Genomic DNA, 20,620 nt, shown 5'->3' on the forward strand with positions numbered 1-20,620 from the left:
AGCCATGTATTCAGTGTTTACTTTTTGAAGATGGCCTCTGTTGTAGAATGTGTGAGATTAATGGCTCCAGATGGGTTCTCATTTAATCTGGTTATCTTTTTCAAAACAATGTTTGTTGTTGGAATTCCTTGGACAGCGAGCCACTGCCTGAAAAGCACTTGGCTTGGCCTTTTTTTTTTTTTTTTTTTTTTTAAAGCTACTGCTCTAAATGCACACTAGCCACCTTTGGGTCATAGAATCCTAGGGCTGGAAGAGCCTTCAGGAGGTCATCAAGTCCAGCCCCTTGCCCAAAGCAGGATCAGTCCTAAACTAAATTCACCCCAGCCAGGATTTTGGCAGGCCGGAACTTAAAAAATCTCAAGGGTTGGAGATTCCACCAGCTATCATGTTCTCTGCTCTGGGGTCTGTTGGTTCTTCTGCCCATGCTCCTAGGAATGGCTTCCCAAGGAGAGTGCTACATACGCTATTAACATGGCCTCCCCATTATAGGGTTTATATTGAAGTTATGTCCTAACCTCCAACACTTGCTGTCAAAGGGTCATCCATCCTACATGTTCAACTGTCTGCTTTCATTTCATTGTATCACACTGACTTGCCTAGCTTTGGAGGTGCAGGCTTCCTGCCGCTCACTCTCCCATCTGCTCAAAGGGCTAGCATAGCCAATGGTTCCTGACACCTCCCTGAGTTGCACTCCAGCTGGATCACCTCAGCCAGTGCTAAATGGCTTCAGGCTGGTACCTGAATGTGTAGAATTAGCATGGTATTGAAAAATTGGATTAGTATTGTATACCTCCTGCAAGGCTTCAAAATTGCGCTAGAGAGTTTCAGCATGACTACTCACCTCCAGAAAGGATACACAAAAAAAACCATCAATGACCACGTGGTGGTTAAAAGAAAAGTCCTCTACAAGTTGTTTGGCAATGAACAATATCTGGTAAGGACTATAACCAACTAAATGTTAAATTCTACATAGAAAGGTGACCTTGTAATTTTTTTCTAAAAATGTATGTTAATACTAAAAGGGTCAAAAAGATGCTTGGAGTTCCTTCTCAGTATATCATATTGCAGTCACCTGCTACCTAAAGGGCATACGTAATGATTACATTTATTAGTGTGCTTAAGTGTCTCAAGTGCTTATAAAACAATGCCAGTCTGACTTAATTTGAACAAATGATACTTTATTTTTGAAAAGTGACTGAAGAAGACACTTCCATCTCGTGACCAGTGCATCAGGGTGTAGCATCCAGAAACAGAAAATGCCTATATTAATGGACTAGTAAAACAAAATGAAGGGCAGGCTGGATTCGGAAAGGGTTAGCTGACCAGTGGCTCTTTCTGTAGCATAACTAGTTATACACTACAGTCCACTGGGCTTTAAGTTGACTCGTGCTAGAATTTGCATTTCTGACAGAGTTCTTCAGAGGAGTTACTCAATGTAAACCTTTTCAAAATATCTTTCTTGGTACAATACATTTTTGCAACACCTAAAACCTCCCATTTTATACAATGGAGAGAAGACAGCTGTGCTCTTATCATTGCCATAAGAGTGGGTGTGTGGGCATTGGAACTAAGTTGTCTTATGCAGTGCTAAATAGTGTCTTCTCTTCCCACCCCTTGCAGCAGTGTAGTTTGCAAGCGTGTGATCTATTCACTGGCTTTTGTTCCATTGAAATCTCCATCTCTTGCATCAACTTCCTCTTCTGAACCTTCCGCTGCATTTTCAATTACTCTTCTGCCTCCAGATCTACGGGAGGGGGCAAAAGATGTGGGCTCATTTCCTCTCCTGCAGTAAGAAAACAGGTTTCAGCAAATTAAGAGTGGACTGAGTGTACAAAGCCCTGTAATGGCATTGGTTGGCCTGAGTATCGTAAATGCTCAGAAATCAAGGAAGTCATGGTTTCAAGGCAACTTTCTGTAGCTTGTATTGGTGCTTTATTATGATGTCTATGGCTGGGTGGGGCCTACTATATTTGTGTAACATGGGACTGTGACTGGATTTCTGACTGTGTGTGCAAAATCATAATGCTTGTGTAGCCATTGCACGTGTTTGTTTTGAAAAGTGTGGGTGTGTGCGTGTAGGAGGTGGTGGCTGGACATACAGGCACCTGCATCTGCCAGCACTCAGGACTCTATCTCTGCTACCAAGGGAGGATTCAGAGGGCTGGCCCTGGATTTTTGAAGAGAACATGAATACGCTCCTCCAAGTGGAGACTTCAAAGCATCTCACCGTTTGCTTTATAGTAAGGGAGGGGAAATTGTTTTGTGGGGAACAGCAAGGCTCGCAGTATCTGTGCCTGCACCCATCAGGACTCTACCACTGCTCAGGAGCTGAGTGCCACTCACTAGGCATGTCCTCCCCTGGACTCTGCCCATGCCTCACATGAAATTAAAGGGATGTGCTTTACATAGAGAAGTTCACTGAATGCATTTTCTTCCAGCTTGCCCATTTCCCCCACCCCCCAAAATCTCAGCCACAGACAAAGCATGGAAATCTCCCCGCACATCATAGCTCTCTTGGAGGGGGAATAGAGGAGAAGGAGGGAGGAAGAGAATTGAAGCACTACAAGTGGCAGTTTAGAAGTAAACAGAGCTTCTCAGCCATAGCGGTGTTACTGCTACATGACCATACAACTGAAGTTCTAGTGAAAGGGTGGTGGCTATCACTTGCCCATTGTTAGGCAAACCTTCTGTAAAGGCTTGAGAGCTCAGATATAAGCAAGAAAATTCACAATCACTGAACAATGTGCAATAATTTTAATGTGAGGTTCAACATCCAGCAGCTACTCATTTGGGGTACGGCAGTCATGCCTAACTGCTTATGGTTTCTTTTGTCCTAGCAAAAGTCTGTCAATTCATTTATACTGAAGCCACAGCTTAAGCCTAAAGTCAATCGACCTTAATGTAAGCATGTACAAATATTTGCTGAATTCTGAAGTTGTTAGAAAGGTGCAGAAAAGCCTGTTGTTTTCATTGTGACACTCGTTCTGGTATTTAGACACCATAAGTTACCACTACCGTGCCAGACACTTTATCTGAGCATCCACAGGTACAACCTCTTGCAGCTCCCACTGGCTGCAGTTCACTCTTCCCAGCTAGTAGAAACCCTGGGACAGCCAGCCTGTGGGCCACTTATTGCTCAGCCCTGACCTAGAGGCTATGCAAACTATGTTTGTATTAACCCAAGTTCTAATTTACATACATTGACCGAAGTCCTAATTTTCATACATCAGTTGCAATAATGGAACTGCAGTCCAGGTTGTTAAATTGCTGCAAACCCTGTGTAATGCTTATCACAGTTTAGCTTAAATAAGGCTTCTTAAACTTATTTAAGAATATCCACAAAAACAAGCAGTCCTGTAGCACCTTAAAGACTAACAATTTAATTTATTAGGTAATGCTATTGTTACCCTTTAAGGTGCCACAGGACTGCTTGCTTTTTTATAAAGCTACAGACTAACACAGCTACTCTTCTGAGACTACTATAAGAATGTCCTCACAGTCATCTGTACAGGCTACCCCAAAATCAACTTTAAATCACATTATTAGCTAAACTGCGGCAATTTTGCATGTAGATAAAGGGAGACAGGGCAGTTGTTATACTGGGCATAAGGATCCCCCTATGCTTACTGTTAAGATCAAAACCCTTGCAAAGCACTTATTACTGTTAGCATTTCACTTCCCACGTAGTCTAGCTTTGAATAAACATTGCTACACCCTAACCATCAAAGCTGCATCTACACGGCCTCTTCCTTTTGGAAGGGGATGCAAATGCAGCCAATTGGAAATGCAAATGAGGTGTGGATTTAAATATCTTGTACTTCATTTGCATATTCCCTTGTGATTTGGCTTCCAGAAGAGCCATTTCCAGAAGCCAAAGCAGCCATGGAGACAGGATTCTTTTGAAAGGAAACCCTCCTTTTGAAAGCACCCTTCATCATCTTTTTTTTTCAGGAAGAAGGGTGCTTTTGAAAGTGTGGGGGTTTCCTTTAGAAGGAACCCAATCCACACGGCTGCTTTGGCTTCCGGAAATGGCTCTTCCAGAAGCCAGATCATGTGGGGAATGTGCAAATAAGGCATGAGATATTTAAATAAAGCCTCATTTTCATTTCCAATCAGCCACTTTTGCATTTCCCTTCTGAAAGGCCAGGGCCATGTAGATGCAGCTCAAATGTATAGCCCTGCACTAATTACATGCAAGTTGAGTACATTGACTTACAGGCAGATGCTAGGACAAAATGTCATCTTTAAATATTCATGTAATAACAACAGAGCCCTGCAGTTGTAAAAAGAGATCCACAAATATTACAGAACGCTATTTGCTTAGCATCACTTCTGCTGGTGGAAAGTAAGAGGCTGTTTAGCTTCAAGCATCAAGCAATACAGCTTCATAGAGTATTTCCATGCATTAAACAGTGGGGACTCAACTCTTTTATCAGAACATGTAGGCATGCCTCATAATGTATACAAATAGCTGCTCTATAAGAAAGTAGAGTGGCTATATATATAGTAGCTATTCATACAGGCATATATTGATGTGCTTTGGAAGACAGGAGCTTCTCCTCTACATTACAATTAGATTGGTTTGTTTGTATGGCAGAGTTCATGCAAATAGTTTTCCAAAGCAACATGTAAGATTAGATATTCTTACCAATTGATTACATCTTTCAAAGAATTCACCATATAAAATGTGTATTGGTAGTACTGTGAAATTCTAACATGCTGAAGCATCTCTGTTCATACCCATTATGTGCCTTTAATATTTTCAGCTGCTTTTATTAATCATGGCTATATTTTGTTTGCAAAACTTCCATCTTTAACTGGGACTTTAAAAAGTGCAAGGAAAACTATATCATGCAAACATTTTGAAAAGGAGCAAGTCATACGTCTTCTGTCAGCAGAGCTTATGAGAAAAGTGTGAATGCAATGTTTGCAAATCCATGTCATAACACAATTTAGCTGTAAGGAAGATGAATAACCGACAAACAAGAGATGGAAAAGAGTTATTGTAATATTTGTCTCCTTTGATACAATAAACTGATGTCAAGATATCCAAGCCTTCACAGTTTGCAGAAGTCTCACATAAAATTTAGTTGGGCTAAAGGAGAATGGAAATTTGTGCACTACAAGCTAGCTGCAAAGTTGAAGGCATGGTACCTACTTAGTCACTGCGAAGGTTCCTGTGTCCCTCTGAAACAGAGATAGAGAGTCCCAAGCAGTTATACTAAGCACATGGTCATTATCACTTTCAGGTAAGTTGCTTTCAAATAATAAATACACATTACAGCATATTATTGAAAACCCTGTTGAGTAGACATGAGCCTTGGTTTGCATTATGAATATATACTACCCATAAATCTTGCATTCAGACAATAAGTGGAAGTGTTTGATTAGGTACCTAACTTAGTTTAATTTTTTAAGTTGTTAAAGGGCACGAACTAAACTACATACCAAGATGTTTTTAGGGGCAGCAGATTACCTTTAACCAGTCAGAGCCTCCTTGTCCATGCTACTGGCGTCACAGGCTGGGCAGCTCTATTAAAGCTTAGGAGTGTTAATAGAGCTAGTGTATTATTTGGCTTGTTTTAGACAATGAGAAAACAGAAGTGGCTTGTTTGACACTTCTCTGTTACACAGTGGAGCAGAAACCCTTCAGGTCAATCTGCAAAACAGGAAGGCAGCTTGGACAAGAGTCACAGAGAGTATGTTTTTTGCCTTAGCCCTGGTCTGCTCCACAAACTTAAGTCAGCAGAACCGTAATGCTCAGGGATGTGGAGAATCCATCCCCACTGTTCTCAAGCAATGCAGTTGTACTGGCATAACTCCTGGCATAGACAGTGCTGCACTGGGGGGAAGGCTTCTCCTGTGGCCCTAGCGACCACCTAGGGAGGTGGAGTACCTACACCAGTGGGAGGAGTTCTCCCATCAGCACGGGTAGCGCCTTCACTAAGCACTATGGCGGCACAGCTGCTGTGTTCACAAGCTCTTTGACTCCCTAGAGAACATCAAGTTTCTGAACTTTAGGAGTACCAGTTTAGTTGTCTCCTCTGTGTGTGCATATGTGGAAATGGGGGCAGGAAGGAGGCAGGTGACTAGCTTAAAGAATACTAAGTAGCACTGTACATAATAAATATGGCGGGTAGATCCTTCAACAGCTACTAACCAAGATGGTCAAGGACACAACCCCATGCTCTGGGTGTCCCTAATCCTCAGAGTGCAGGAAGCTGGGACTGACCAACAGGGCACAGATCACTTGAAAAATTGCCCAGTTCTGTTCACACCCTCTAAAGCACCTGGCACTGGCCATTGCAGAAAAACTGGATACTGGGTGAGATTGGACATGGGTCTCACCCAGCTCGGCTATTCTTGTATGTTCTTTATTTCACCATCAACTCCCTCAGCTCCAGCCTGAGATTTTAAAAACACTCAGTACTGGCTTAACTCTGCTTCTGTTCAAGCCAGCGGGCAGTTTATCATTAACTTCAATGGGATCAAAGATGCTGGGACTGTCTGAAACATCTGACCCCTGCAGATTGGAGTTTTCAGGCTACTGAAGTCCAGAAGAGTGTTGCCAGTGACTTTGGTGGGGCTGGAACTTCAACTCTAGTCTTTGACTTAGAGGTAGGATTTTTATGACGATCATTGGCAGTGTTCCCTATAAGTGGAGCACTTAGGCAGCCACCCAGGAAAGAGTCTGATGCCACCTAGCTGATTAGCAGAGCACCCACGACTGGTAGTGTGTGTTTCTATAGGTGATGCACATCCACACATGACCAGATGCAGCGAACAAAATTTATTCTGCCAGTGGACTGAAAAAATTAGAGGGAACACCATTTACTGGGAGGATGTGGGGAACCCAAAACTCCCCAGCTTCAACAGGAGCTTTTTCTTCACCGAGTTTCTTTCCTCAGATTCTGCAGTGCAGACTTCTAAATCTCTCATTAGTGGAAAGAAAATAGCCATTAAATGCCAGGCCAGCCTACCTGAGTTTGCTCTTCAGCGCAGCCATCTCTCGGCCCATGGTCTCATTACTCTCAGCTGCTTCGTCCAATTCTCTCTGCAGTTTCCTGCGATTTGCATTGATGCGCTGGGCCTCTTCCTCAGCCTCTTCCAGCTGGCGCTTCAGTTGTTTCACTCGGGCAGTGCTCTTATCAGCCTGAGGGAGAAGAAAGAGCCACACTTAGAATTGTGAGTTTCCTTTAAAGAGTTCAGAACAGTTTAAGTTTCCTCGGTCTGCGCCCCTTTGTTCCTGTTGATGTGCTCCTTGTTCCTGCAAGGAGCTGCTGTGGCCTCTGCTGTGACAGCCCAATAAGCTTAGCTCTGTTCCTTTGGCCTGCATGTGTTTGAATAAAATTCGTTGAATAAAATTAACACTTTAAATTCTGGAATGAGAAGAGGTCTCCGTCAGTTGCCCTGTATAAAGCTCAGATGGCTACAGAAGGCTATTTAGGACAGCCATTTGAACCCATGTCTAGCCAGGTTGTTCAAGTCGGCTGCCTGGCCAGGCCTGTGCATGTGGTCATTGCCTCAGCATGGAGGATAGACAATCTTGCTGTCAAGCATGAGTCTGTAACTTCCTGCTTTCAGAACGAGGCCCAGCTGTCATCCTCTCCTTCTTGGACACTTCTTGCGGGGCAGAGCACATGTGACATTAAAAACCCCTCAATGCCAACTGGCAAAGGGTCACCTGTTCTATAACAATTATCAGAGGGGTAGCCGAGTTAGTCTGTAACTTCAAAAGCAACAAGAAGTCCTGTGGCACCTTACAGACTAACAGATATTTTGGAGCATAAGCTTTCGTGGGCAAAGACCTGCTTTGTCAGATATCCCCCACTCATGCATCTGGTGAAGCGGGTCTTTGCCCACGAAAGCTTATGCTTCAAAATATCTGTTAGTCTATCAGGTGCCGCAGGTTGTCTTGTTGCTCTTCTATAACAGCAACTCCTATCAGGCCTGACAAACTTGCTACACTCAGCACATAGTTTTCATAGTATTTATCTATTAAGAATATCATGTGCAATCTTAAATGAAAGCCAGGATAACAGTGGTCATGAATATCATTGTGAAATATATGGAAGGAACTGTGTAAATATACTGGAAAATGGTTTGTGAAGTCTGGATCCTGACAAAGGATGTACAGTAAAAGCTGTATTATCTGGTCCTCACCTAACCAGCACACTCAGTTAACTGGCATGCCCAGCTCAGACAGGGCTGCCAGCCTGGGGCCAGCTGCCATGGGGCTGGCTGCCCACTGTCCAGCCCAGGAGGGTGGAGCAGGGCCAGATGCCCAGCTGGAGCCGGCAGAGCAGGGCCGGCTGCCAGCTGCCCCATCTTGAGTATCCAGCACACTTTATTATCCAGTAACCCCTGTTCCCTGGGGATGCCTGTTAATAAATCTCATACTGTAGATGCACCCATCTGCCTTGGTTCACACATACATCAGGCACTGTGAGCCAACACAGCGGAAACCCTGTTTACATTCAAAGTCAATGTGAGGATGCGAAGTCAACTTAAAGTCAGCACATCTGGCAATAAATCTGGGAGGCTGAGTCAAGCCTCACTTTGGGGACTCACAATGAATTTGGGTGGGAGAGAAAGCAATGAAAGCAGTGCTCTTTGCATTCATGCAAGAAGGATAGCTGGAAATGCCAAGAGATTCTCTCTTCTAACACAAACTACTTTAGATCAGGGCATAGCATGCTAAGGATGAGTTGAGACTCTAGAAAGCATTTTATTTTGTTTTATATATACCCGTTTGTGTCTCCGTTATTATTCTCAGTAGCTTTCTAATCTTTATCTTAGAGATTAAACTGATGATTGCTTTCACGATAAGTAGGTCTCAGTGCTCTGAGGTTATTTGGAGCTGACCCTCACTTGAATCCAATAAGCTAGTGTAGATATGTTTCCCTGGAAGGACTTGGGTTGGCACAGAGATCTGTGGAGGAGGCTGGAAAGGCAGAACTTGTGTGGCCTGACACAGCTGATGTCAGGGAGCTAAGCTACAAAGGGTATAGACAAATCTGCTTCATGCTACAGGCAGGCAGTAGTGAGGTGCCTCACAAGCCTGGGTATTTTTGCAACATGAGCAAGCAGACATTTTGTTTCCCTTGCAGCCCCTTCCTCCCCTGATGGTTACCATCACATGGTGCATTACCTGCTCCTTGTATTGTTCTGCTTGCTTTCTTTCATCTTCAACCTGCAGCAAGACCTCTTTCAACTTCTTGTCCTTCTGGCGCAATGTCTTGGCTGTGGCCTGCTTCTCTCTGTAAGGAACAGCATGTCATTTGGAGAGAAACACTCCAGAAAATGGAGCATGTTTTACAATCTGGCATGCAGTGGAAGACTGGACATTCAGAAGGCACCTAATTAAAAGCACTAAATTAAGGTATTAAAAAAAAGTCACTCATGAGTTTTTTGATACACCCATGAAGTTTATCAGAGACTTATTTGCAAAAACTCTGTAATAAGGGCAACTCAGTTGTCCTGCTGAATGCAACATTAAATATTATGGAAGACATGATGCAGCTCTTCTCTGTTTTACAGTTTCTTTATTAGTATGTCTAAGTTTATTTTATATTTTAAATATACTCTTAATACTTCATAAAGTAAGCATTTCAGATTATTACATATTTAAACTCACTAAAACAAAGACATTATTCTAAATTAATGAGCCAGGGTGGCTTAGTGTGTTTATAACAAAGTTCATTGCTTTTACAAAAAAGGAACACTCATTTATTTTGTCAAAACAAAAAAGCAGTTAAGTAGCACTTTAAAGACTAACAAAATAATTTATTAGGTGGTGAGCTTTCGTGGGACAGACCCACTTCTTCAGACCATAGCCATACCAGAACAGACTCAATATTTAAGGCACAGAGAACCCAAAATTAATCAAGGTTGACAAATCAGAAAAAAAATTATCAACGTGAGCAAATCAGAGAGTAGAGGGGCAGAAGGTGGGGGGGAGAGTCAAGATTTAGATTAAGCCAAGTATGCAGAAGAGCCCCTATAATGACTCAGAAAATTCATATCTCGGTTCAAACCACGTGTTAATGTGTCGAATTTGAATATAAAAGAGAGTTCAGCAGCCTCTCTTTGCAGACTGTTGTGAAAATTCCTCTTCATTAAATGAAGAATGATGAATTTTAATGAAGAGGAATGAAGAGGAATTTTCATGAAGAGGAATTTTCACAATAGTCTGCAAAGTGAGGCTGCTGAACTCTCTTTTATATTCAAATTTGACACATTAACACGTGGTTTGAACCGAGATGTGCATTTTCTGGGTCATTATAGGGGCTCTTTTGCATACTCGGCTTAACCTAATTTTTGACTTCCCCTGCTTCTGCCCGTCTACTCTCTGATTTACTCACCTTGATAATTTTTTTCTGATTTGTCAACCTTGATTACTTTTTTGGTTCTCTGTGCCGTAAATATTGAGTCTGTTTTGGTATGGCTATGGTCTGAAGAAGTGGGTCTGTCCCATGAAAACTCACCACCTAATAAATTATTTTGTTAGTCTTTAAAGTGCTACTTGACTGCTTTTTGTTTTGATAGTACACAGACTAACACAGCTTTCTCTCTGTTACTATTCATTTATTTTGTGTGATTTTCATAACAAGACATGTTTATGAAATTTCACTGTAACTATGTCTACACTAGCCCTCTCCTTTCAGAAGGGGCATGATAATGAGGCAGTTTGGAAGATGCTAATGAGGTGCTGATATGAATATGCAGTGCCTCATTAGCATAATGGTAGCCACAGACGATTCGAAAGTGCTGCTTTCAGAATGCACGCCTCCCGTGTAGATGGGGGCCTTTCGAAAGGACCCCTGGACTTCAAAAGCCCCTTCTTCCTATTTTGGCCACTTTTGAATTGTGTGTGGCTGCCATTATGCTAATAATGCACTGCATATTCATAGCAGTGTCTCATTAGCATTTTCTGAACTACCTCATTACCATTTCCCTTCCGAAAGTAGGAGGGCTAGTGTAGACATAGCCTCAATGTTTATGTTAAAAATATGTTTCTATAGATTTTAGGCATAGCAAAGGATTTTATATCTTATTAACGTACTGATTTTAGTGAAGGGTTTTCTAAAAACTATTTCATCAAATAGGGAGAAGTAAAAGGGAAACTCATTTCTTCAGCTATCGGAAAGAAAATGAATGTTGTCCCTTTAAAGGCTCTCTTCAATAGTGGTGTAAAAGGAGAGCAGGAATGGACAGAAAAGACAAGAAGATTTTGAAAGCAAGTTTTTGTACCATAGTAATTAAAATCTCTATTTTACATAAGGGAGGTCTTTTGCAGTATTTATTTTAAAAAGCTATTTATCTAAAGATTCAAGCATTTAAGGCTAAAGCTTTATACTCAGATTGTGCATCTAAATACCTATGCAAGAAATTTTTTGAGATATGATTTTATAATCTTCATCAACAAACTAATGAAATATTTAAAGGACATTTGAAACTAAGGTTCTATAGGCATAGTAATACACACCTGCTTTTGACAGTAAATTCAGGGTAGGCACATGCCTGTCAAATGGTCTCACTACCATTCATCAGTAGTTCTTTCACAGGTTCAACGTTATGTTAACAGGTCTGGCAACCTGGAAGGCTTTTAACTTAACAGATCCAGCTGGGGGAAGGTGGGGAGAAGAGTCAACAGTCTGATTACTACAACAGCCTGCAGTGGGAGCTGCCAGGAATGGTCAAAATAGGAATAGGAAGAAGGGAGTGGTTGAGCACTCAGACCCAGGGAAGGCATTTCCTTCCCTGGCCTAATTATACCTACTGCCCATTTAGGCCTCCTGCTGCCATGGAATGGAAGCAGTTAACACCTCACCTGTGCAGGCTTTTGCAATAGGTTTTGTCTACACTTCTAAGTTTAAAGCACAGCTGTGGCAGTGTTTTACACAACAGTGTGGCCAGGGCACCAGTGCTGGCGGAGAGGTCTCCTGGCACTTCAGGACAACCACCTCCAGGACCGTAGTAGCTAACAACACTGGGCACATGTTTACACTCCGAGAAAGTTGCAGCGCAGTAAAGCAACAGTGTAGATGAGCCCTTAATGGCTCAGCTAAGAAGGAGAGTTAAGGCAGACAGTAGCCTGGCTTCTTATTGGCTAGTGACAATGTGCTGGGGATTTTCAAATATTTACTTTGAATAATGACAGTTCTCAGAATAAAACAAGAAGTCCTGTGGCACCTTATAGACGAATCTGTTAGTATATAATGTGCCACAGGACTTCTTCTTGTTTTTGAAGACACAGACAAACTTGACTAGTCCAAGAAGGAGGGGATGACAGCTGGGCCTTGTTCTGAAAGTAGGCAGTTAACAGAGTCGGCTACCTCTCTGATAGTTCTCAGAGTAACACTAGTGTCTGAAATAACAGCTGCAGTGAAAGAACTAGGGGCATCCTCTGCCTATAAGAAGCAGTAACCGCAGCTAAGAGTCCAAAAATGACACCTACGCAGCCTCCCAAAACTGACCTCAAAGCTGGACAGTTTATCCTATCATGTCATAGAGCTGGAAGGGGCCTCAAGAGATCATCAAGTCCGATCCTCTGCCCTCACAGCAGGACCAAGCACCATCCCTGAGAGAATTTTTTTTTGTGTGTGTTAATCTATTTTGACCCATGCCCCTAAATGTGGGGGGAATGGCTCAGTGGTTTGCTAAACCCAGAGTTCTGAGTTCAGTCCCTGAGGGGGCCATTTAGGGATCTGTGGCAAAGAGATTAAGAATATATATATATATATATATATGTCAGGGATGGTGATAGGTCCTGCTGGCTACGTCTACACGTGAAGCCTACATCGAAGTAGCCTATTTCAATGTGGCGACATCAAAATAGGCTATTTCGATGAATAACGCCTACACGTCCTCCAGGGCTGGCAACGTCGATGTTCAACATCGACGTTGTGCAGCACCACATCGAAATAGGCGCTGCGAGGGAACGTCTACACGCCAAAGTAGCACACATCGAAATAAGGGTGCCAGGCACAGCTGCAGACAGGGTCACAGGGCGGACTCAACAGCAAGCCGCTCCCTTAAAGGGCCCCTCCCAGACACAGTTGCACTAAACAACACAAGATCCACAGAGCCGACAACTGGTTGCAGACCCTGTGCATGCAGCATGGATCCCCAGCTGCCGCAGCAGCAGCCAGAAGCCCTGGGCTAAGGGCTGCTGCACACGGTGACCATAGAGCCCCGCAGGGGCTGGAGAGAGAGCGTCTCTCAACCCCTCAGCTGATGGCTGCCATGGCGGACCCCGTTATTTCGATGTTGCGGGACGCGGACCGTCTACACGGTCCCTACTTCGACGTTCAACTTTGAAGTAGGGCGCTATTCCCATCCCCTCATGGGGTTAGCGGCTTCGACGTCTCGCCGCCTAACATCGATGTTAACATCGAAATAGCGCCCAACACGTGTAGCCATGACGGGCGCTATTTCGAAGTTAGTGCCATTACTTCAAAGTAGCGTGCACGTGTAGACACGGCTGCTGTGAGTGCAGGGAATGGGACTCAATGACCTCTGAAGGCCCCTGCCAGTTCTATGAGATGTGTATATTTAAATGGCCTCCTCAAGGGTGGAACTCACAATCCTGGGTTTACAAGAATGCTCAAACCAGTTTGGCACCTAGCAGGCTCATCTGTGTTGGTGGTGCCAGGGTGGTAATTGCTGCATGTGCACATGAGGCCCGAAACGATGCCCAGTTGCATGTCTAAAGGGGCAAGTCCAGGCCCTGCTGGAATAAATGGACTGGTCCTGGGTTTACTGAGGTAGAAGAAATCTTTCCCTTTGTCCTCATATGGCAGAACTCTGCTCCCTCCCCCTGCTTAACTGCTATCCTCAAGCTGATGGTAGCTCTCAGGTTGTAATGCACCTTCTTTGTAGACTGGAAAGAGAGGGCAGAAGGTAAACAGAACCAGACAGCCAGGCATGCTGGCAGGCAGAGAACTCCCCTGGGGATGGTTGCCAGGCTAGATACCTTAGCAGAAGTTACTGTGCTGCCAGTGGAGTCAGAATCTCACTCAAAACTACAAGACTTGCATAAAGGAAATGGTCCTACAGCCAGTATGGAATGTAAAGGAGGGTAAATCAATAACTTTCTACAGAAACTACTCTGTAAACTTAAAAACTAAGGTCCTTCATCTCAGTTTTCTGGCAAGTCTATGGAATTCTCTAACAGGGAAACTTTTCCATTAAATTCTGGAAAACTTTTCTGTAATAAATTCTTCCCAAGCTGGCCCTGTGCAAGCTTTCAACATGACCCAAAGAAACACTTCTCACGTGTGCGAGACTCTTTACCCTACCCTAATGTGAAAACAGAATTTTGGAAAATCTTTAGTTTTTTGCTATTTCATGTATTAAAACAGGAACAGACAGTCAGATTACCGTAGGTCAAACCTGAGCTGCTTGATGCTATTTAACAAACAGTGAAGTCTTTTTATTTACTTATTATTACTAGTATTATTGTAGTTTTTTGTATTATGTTCTCTGGGGTCTGGACTTTGACTATATAATGGCAAAAAAATTTGGACCTTACTAAAAATACAGTGCCCCTGTATTAGAGTAAATTTATGCAATGTTCCCAGCATTGGAAGCTATTGCTTTGTTCCTTTTTTTTCCTCCCCAGATCCAAGATGTCCAAGCGAGGACATGGTGGTTCGTCTGGTGAGAAATTCTGTAATTTGCTCGGTCTCCCTGTAGGACCTGTGATCAACTGTGTAGATAATATAGGTGCTAAAAACCTGTATAAAATCTCCATGAAGGGGATTAAGGGGTGCCTGAACAGCTGCTGGTGTGGGTGATATGGTGATGGCTACTGTCAAGGGCTACAGTTACACCAGTGAGTTTTGCTAATAAAACCCCTGTTTTGTCGACAAGACTGGAGGAACATCCTCACACAAAATGCCTTTTGTCATCAGCACTTTCGCCATCAGAGTTCTGCCGCTCAGCCATGAGGCATAACGCTGTTGTCAACAGATTCTGTCAAAAAAAACACCTGTGTGGATGCTCTGGGGGGGGCCCTTCTTGTGACAGACAGGGCATCCAGAACAATGGGCAGCCCGATCTGCTGTGCTTCTGGGTGCCCGTTTTCTCGAGAGAGCAGGTAGGCAGTCCGGCAGCTCTGTCGACAGAGTGGAGAGCTCTCCCAATTGACTTGTGTGTGTGGCCATATTCTTTCGACAGAAGCTTTGTTGGGAAATCTCTTCCGACAGTGACTTCTGTCTACAGAGCACTGTGTGTAACCGTAGCCAAGAAGGCTGCGCCTGAGCTCAGGAAGAAGGTGCATCCAGCAGTGGTAATCCGTCAGCAGAAATCATACCTCAGAAAAGACAGGGTAACTCTTCTATTTTGAGGACAGCTTAGGAGTGATAGTAAATAACAAAGGGAAAATGAAAGGCTCAGCAACCACAGGCCCCTTGGCTAAGCAATGTGCAGATCTGTGGCCATGTATTACAGTCACTGAATAGAAGAATGGCTTTAACCCCCTGCGGGATGAGTTGTAGTGTTCACGTACCTGGACTCCTGTTCCACTTGCTCCTCAAGCTGAGCAATCTTGGCCTCCAGAGATGCAATTATGGCCTTAAACTTGGACTTCACCACTCCTTCCATTTCCTGCAGTTTAGCCTTCAGCTCTTTGTTCTGCCTCTCCAGTTGCTGCCGCGCGCTCTCGTTCTTCTGCGCTGCAGTGCGCTCTGTCACCAGCTCATTATTCAGCTGCTCTGACTGGAATATTTGGGAAGAGTGCTTTAAAAACTATAATTACTGTTACCTGAGACCAACTGAATATAAAAAATGAGCTCTCTTCTTGGGAGCTCTCTGAAAATGTGTCCAACAACACACTCGCACACTTGGATGGGGACAGACAGACACACACGCATTAATGATACACAGCCTCACATGTATACCCAACCCTCTTCGTACTTATAGGTGCACGCAAATGGACAGTACCTGCTGTACCGCTTTCCTGAAGCGATCACTTATTGCCTCTGTATTATTTTGTTCCTCTTCTAGCTCTTCCTCCATTTGGGAGATTCTAGCTTCCAGACGCCGTTTCTCATCCTGGAGACTAGTCCTGTGAATGTAAATTTGTATGGCATGTCATTTTGGATCCTGAGCAGTTGACCATGTCTTGAAAGTTGCTGATGACACACGGAGAACCTAGAAGTATTCTTGAAATGACTCTGCCTGTGCTGCCACCTTATTTGTGTTACTGGAGACCTGATTTGTCCTTCCCTGCTGGCCTTCATACCTGCGAGTTGCTTACAAGTAGTCCCATTGATTTTAATGTAATTAGCATGTGTTCGTAGCTAAGCACGTGTGGCAAAGTTGGAGCTACAGCTGCTTTTCAGGACAAGAAGTCTGACTACAGAGATGTATTTAGCAAGGCTTTGGTACACTTGAAAAGATCTGTTAATTCTTACCTCCCAGAAACAGCACTTGCAAGTTCTTCAGCCAGTTCTTCTTTCTCCAGATCAGCCTGTTTGCGGGCCCTTTCTGCAGCAGCCAGATCCTAGGGGAAACAAACAACAAGAGTATTAAAGAAATGAAGAGGGTTAAACAAAGTTCAGTACAAGTGTGTAGCCCTATGGGGTGAGCGACTGATCAGCCATAACGTCTTTTTAAATCCCACCTATGTTGGACATTTCTGTGACTAAAATATTAATTTATGATTCTAGAGTTACACACCAGTGAAACAAAAATATAAATTATCCAATTCTTCAACACTTGGTGTTTTATTGTGCTTCCAGATACAAGGATTATATCCATTTAAATATAATAAAAGGTGACAAGAGTATAAAATTATTAAAAATGATTTTTAATAATTAATAAAAAGGAACACTTTGTCTTCCATCCTGTGAAAAATATCTTCTTCCGAGCTAATGGTTTTAAAGGAAGTTCTTGGTGCTTCACATTTCTAAGCAATTTGGGTGCATTTACATGGAAGTCAGGTGTCTAAATACCTTTGAGGATCTGGGCCTTAGTTTTTATACAGGTCCACAGAACCTGTTATAAGAGACTCTGACTGTAGCTTTCCCTACAGCACAACCAACATCACTTTTTACAATGTTTTGGCTCTCTGATGTACAACTCTTTTTTGTTCCCAAAAAGGTTGTGCAATCTGCATTCCATGCCACTCTAAGGCTATGTCTACACTAGACATAGAAGCTGACTGCTGATACGCAATTTTAGCTATACCAATTGTGTAGCTAAAATCAACTTATGAGCAGTTGACTTCAATGTCTGTCTTCTACACAGAAGAAGGTCGATGGGAGTGTTTCTCCTGTCAATCTTCCTTCATCCTCACCTCTCATGAGGAGTTCTGGGGTTGACTTTGACCCTGGAAAGTGCCGTTTTGTGCATGCATGAAACAAAATTCCAGAAGATCGAGCCTGAGTGGGTCGATCTTCCATGGTAGTGCAGCTCTAGCCTAAGAGGCACAACTTCACCTCTTGCAGCTGCATAAGTTCTGCTTCCAAGTTCTTGGCTTTTTTCTCATTTTCTCTGGCTGTGGCAAATATCTCCTCTCTGGAGGCACGGGCATCATCAAGCTCTCGTTGGAAGTCCTTCATCTGACCCTGGTTGCAGACAGTTAAAAAGAAAAGGGATTTGTACTGGCCAGCATTTATCACAGTTTTGTTGAAAATAAAACAGGATGAACCCCCAAAACAAAATACTAATTTCCATGTAATTACCAAACAGTCAATGTAGACCTTCTGCTAAGCACTAAAATACATTACAATACAATACATTTTGATCTACTTTGCTCTGAAGCATGGGTAGGTCAACATGCCCTATGGAACTCTGAATCCACCCAGATAGTTAGTATGCTGCAAGCTAGCACACTACAGATATATACTCCATCTTGCTACACACTAAGTCAACATCTAGACAATCCATCTAGACAAGAGTTTGCTTGTCAAGTCCTAATCCTGCCCTCAGTCACTGATTCCTACATGCAGAGTCTTTGAAAACTGGCTGCCATTTGTGCAGGTGCAAATGTGATAGCTGGTTTTCCAGATATACACAGTGCTATGCCCATATACTGGAGAGCCAAGTTTGAGCCCTACTGGCACATCTGGCTTTTTTTTTCCCTTACATCTTTGATTGAGCCCTTAGGTCTTCCTTCACACAGAGATGCCAACAGCACTTTGGTGTTGGTCAATTAGTTATGAAGACTCTGCCCTCTGTGAAATGTGAGATTTTTCACTCTAGCCCAGCTAACTCAAGACCACTCAAATTACAGTAACTAAGCATTTTTTGGATCCGGGGTTTTGGTTCAAACCCTTTCTAATGCTATATATATATCTGGCATCGAGATCACAAATGATATTTAATTTTTACTTGCTTTTAAAGTCACATCACACCCATGGCCCAAAAGAAAACTATTCCATCTCAGGAGCCACTAACCTGTAGTTTACGAAGTTGCTTAATAGCTTCTTCCCGAGCCTTATTAGCAGAGTCAACCTGACCTTCTAGATCTTTAATGTCAACTTCTAATTTCTTTTTAGCTGCTGCTGCCAGGCCACGCTGCTTACGTTCATCTTCCAGTTCTGTTTCATACTCATGGAGCTAAACAATAAAAAAGAAGATTTTGTTGAGAATTAGCACACTTGGACACACTTTACTTACACCTAGCTTGTATACTCTTCAATGATCTAGGAACCAGCTGACAGGTAATAAGAACTCCACTAGTTACAGTACCAACGACTGCTGAAATAAATTCTCAAATACTGGAGTTTGATGTGGTGAAAGGCCAAAGTCTGATTCTATCCCACCTGTGTAGTACAGCTGGTGAATGAATATCTGTGTACAGTATTCAGACACATCAGCTATATCAACAGGTTCTGTAATGTTTGTTTTCCCTTCAAAGATTCTTGAATCAGTATGTTGTCATTAATGACAGGTATTGTATCTGGGATCTGTCTTTTGCTACTTGCACTGAAAGCACAGGGAGCATTTTAGTCATTATGTCAGAGTTGTTAATTCAGATGATTTTCCTGAAATGGATCCCACTGTTACATCACTTAAATGTGCTTACAGTTACATTCCTTATACTGAAACAGCTGCAACCATAACATGGTACTGCAGGTTCTTTTTAAGCAAAGCAAAATGGTCTATACAATTTTCACTTAGCTAACCTAAAGGAAGAAGAATATTTGGCTCTTATTATCCTGAAGCACAAACAAATAATGGAACAATCTAGGGGATTTGCAGTTGCTTTAAATAAGCATTTACAGCATCAATGATAATGAACTGCACCTGTTTAAGCAGTTGTCTCCTCTTCTCCTCATTCTGTTCATCTCGGGTTTGCAAGTCTCTTTCAAACTGTCCTTTGAGGGCCTGCATGTTAACCTCCAATCTAAGCTTGGCATCTTCAGTAGCCTGTAGCTCATCCTCTAGCTCCTCTAACTGTGTCTTCATCTCCTCCACCTGCTGTTCCAGGGCACGTTTGGACTTCTCCAAATCGTGGACCTTTCATGCAATGAGAAATCAACAGAACGATTACAATCTAAAAGGCAATTTGCTGCAATGTGATCATTTTGTACTTAGCATGGGACCAATTGGAATATATGAACTGTGGAGAGAGCATGGATTATGTTTCAAGATCACACACTAAAAAGTGGCAAAGTAGCATTTTAACACCCATAAAAATCTATTTTATAAGGCAAAGTTCAGCTTATTCATAGACTGGATACCAAATTTTATCTGAGGATTCATTTTTATTCTAAACACCTAAAATTTTGGAAACAAACTCTTTGTGGTTGTGAAGTGAACATGCCACAAGAAGAAGAGACAGGAAGTAATATCCTCATTCAAATCAAGTTAGCAGGGCTCCTTCTGTTTCTTTTAATTGTTATTTCCTTCTGAAGCTCTTAGCTCAAAGACAGACACCTGTTAGAGGCATCAGAATGCTATGGATCTTGTCGCAACTGAGCTCCGCCAAGTCAGCTGTGGAAATTTCTTTTAGTTACAGTGCTAGCTGCTGGCAACACCAAATCTAATTTACATATTCAGATTCACTGACTTTACAATTTGGAAGCTGCTTGGTGGGCTCATAAATACTCAATATCTGCTTGAATTTTGTCTTCTCTCAGAAATGAGGCACAAAATCCTCTTCAAGATTAATAACTTGCTTTTGATGAGTAAAGCCAAGACTAAAGAAGGCTTGTAGACATAGTTCATTGTTGAGTCTCTTATGGGAGTGTAGGCATAGAAATTGCTCATGGAATTCTACATTCCACATTCTATACCATGAAAATGTAGATCTTTGCGTTAATAACTATTAATTTAAGTAGTAACAGAGAGGTAGCTGTGTTAGTCTGTAGTCCAACAAAACAAAGCAGCAGAAATACAGCACTTTAAAGTCTAACAAAATGATGAGCTTTTGTGGTACAGACCCACTTCTTCAGATCAATTTCATTTCCAGTATAGACTGAATTTTATAAGTACAGAGGACCAAAAAGAAAAAGAAATTGCAATAAAAACGGACAAATCAAACAGGATTGAAGGAAGGGGGTGAGAGGTGGGAGGATGTTAATTGTCCTGTCTGAGATAATTATGAGCATCGAAGGAAGGGAAGCTGTCCTTGTAATGCATGAGATCGTTGATGTCTCCCTTC

At 42.6% G+C, this 20,620-nt stretch overlaps 1 protein-coding gene across 3 annotated transcripts in view; it reads right to left on the bottom strand.

Moving 5' to 3' along the window:
* Positions 1-1,157: 1,157 nt before the first annotated feature.
* MYH11 (myosin heavy chain 11) overlaps positions 1,158-20,620 on the bottom strand; it is a 118,441-nt gene continuing 98,978 nt past the window's right edge. For 2 of the 3 annotated variants that reach the window (XM_075011267.1, XM_075011266.1), the window contains 9 exons: positions 19,261-19,473; positions 18,409-18,570; positions 17,448-17,576; positions 16,422-16,510; positions 15,949-16,072; positions 15,515-15,723; positions 9,152-9,260; positions 6,981-7,153; positions 1,158-1,783 (listed from right to left, as the gene is read on the bottom strand). In XM_075011267.1, coding sequence (XP_074867368.1) covers positions 1,645-1,783; positions 6,981-7,153; positions 9,152-9,260; positions 15,515-15,723; positions 15,949-16,072; positions 16,422-16,510; positions 17,448-17,576; positions 18,409-18,570; positions 19,261-19,473 — 1,347 coding nt within the window. In that variant the 3' untranslated portion in view covers positions 1,158-1,644. Of the gene's footprint in view, positions 1,784-5,158; positions 5,188-6,980; positions 7,154-9,151; positions 9,261-15,514; positions 15,724-15,948; positions 16,073-16,421; positions 16,511-17,447; positions 17,577-18,408; positions 18,571-19,260; positions 19,474-20,620 lie in introns of all 3 variants that reach the window. The other variant, XM_075011269.1, reaches the window with a different exon arrangement.

The sequence above is a fragment of the Carettochelys insculpta genome, chromosome 16 (genome assembly GCF_033958435.1).
Source record: "Carettochelys insculpta isolate YL-2023 chromosome 16, ASM3395843v1, whole genome shotgun sequence".
Lineage (NCBI taxonomy): Eukaryota > Metazoa > Chordata > Testudines > Carettochelyidae > Carettochelys > Carettochelys insculpta.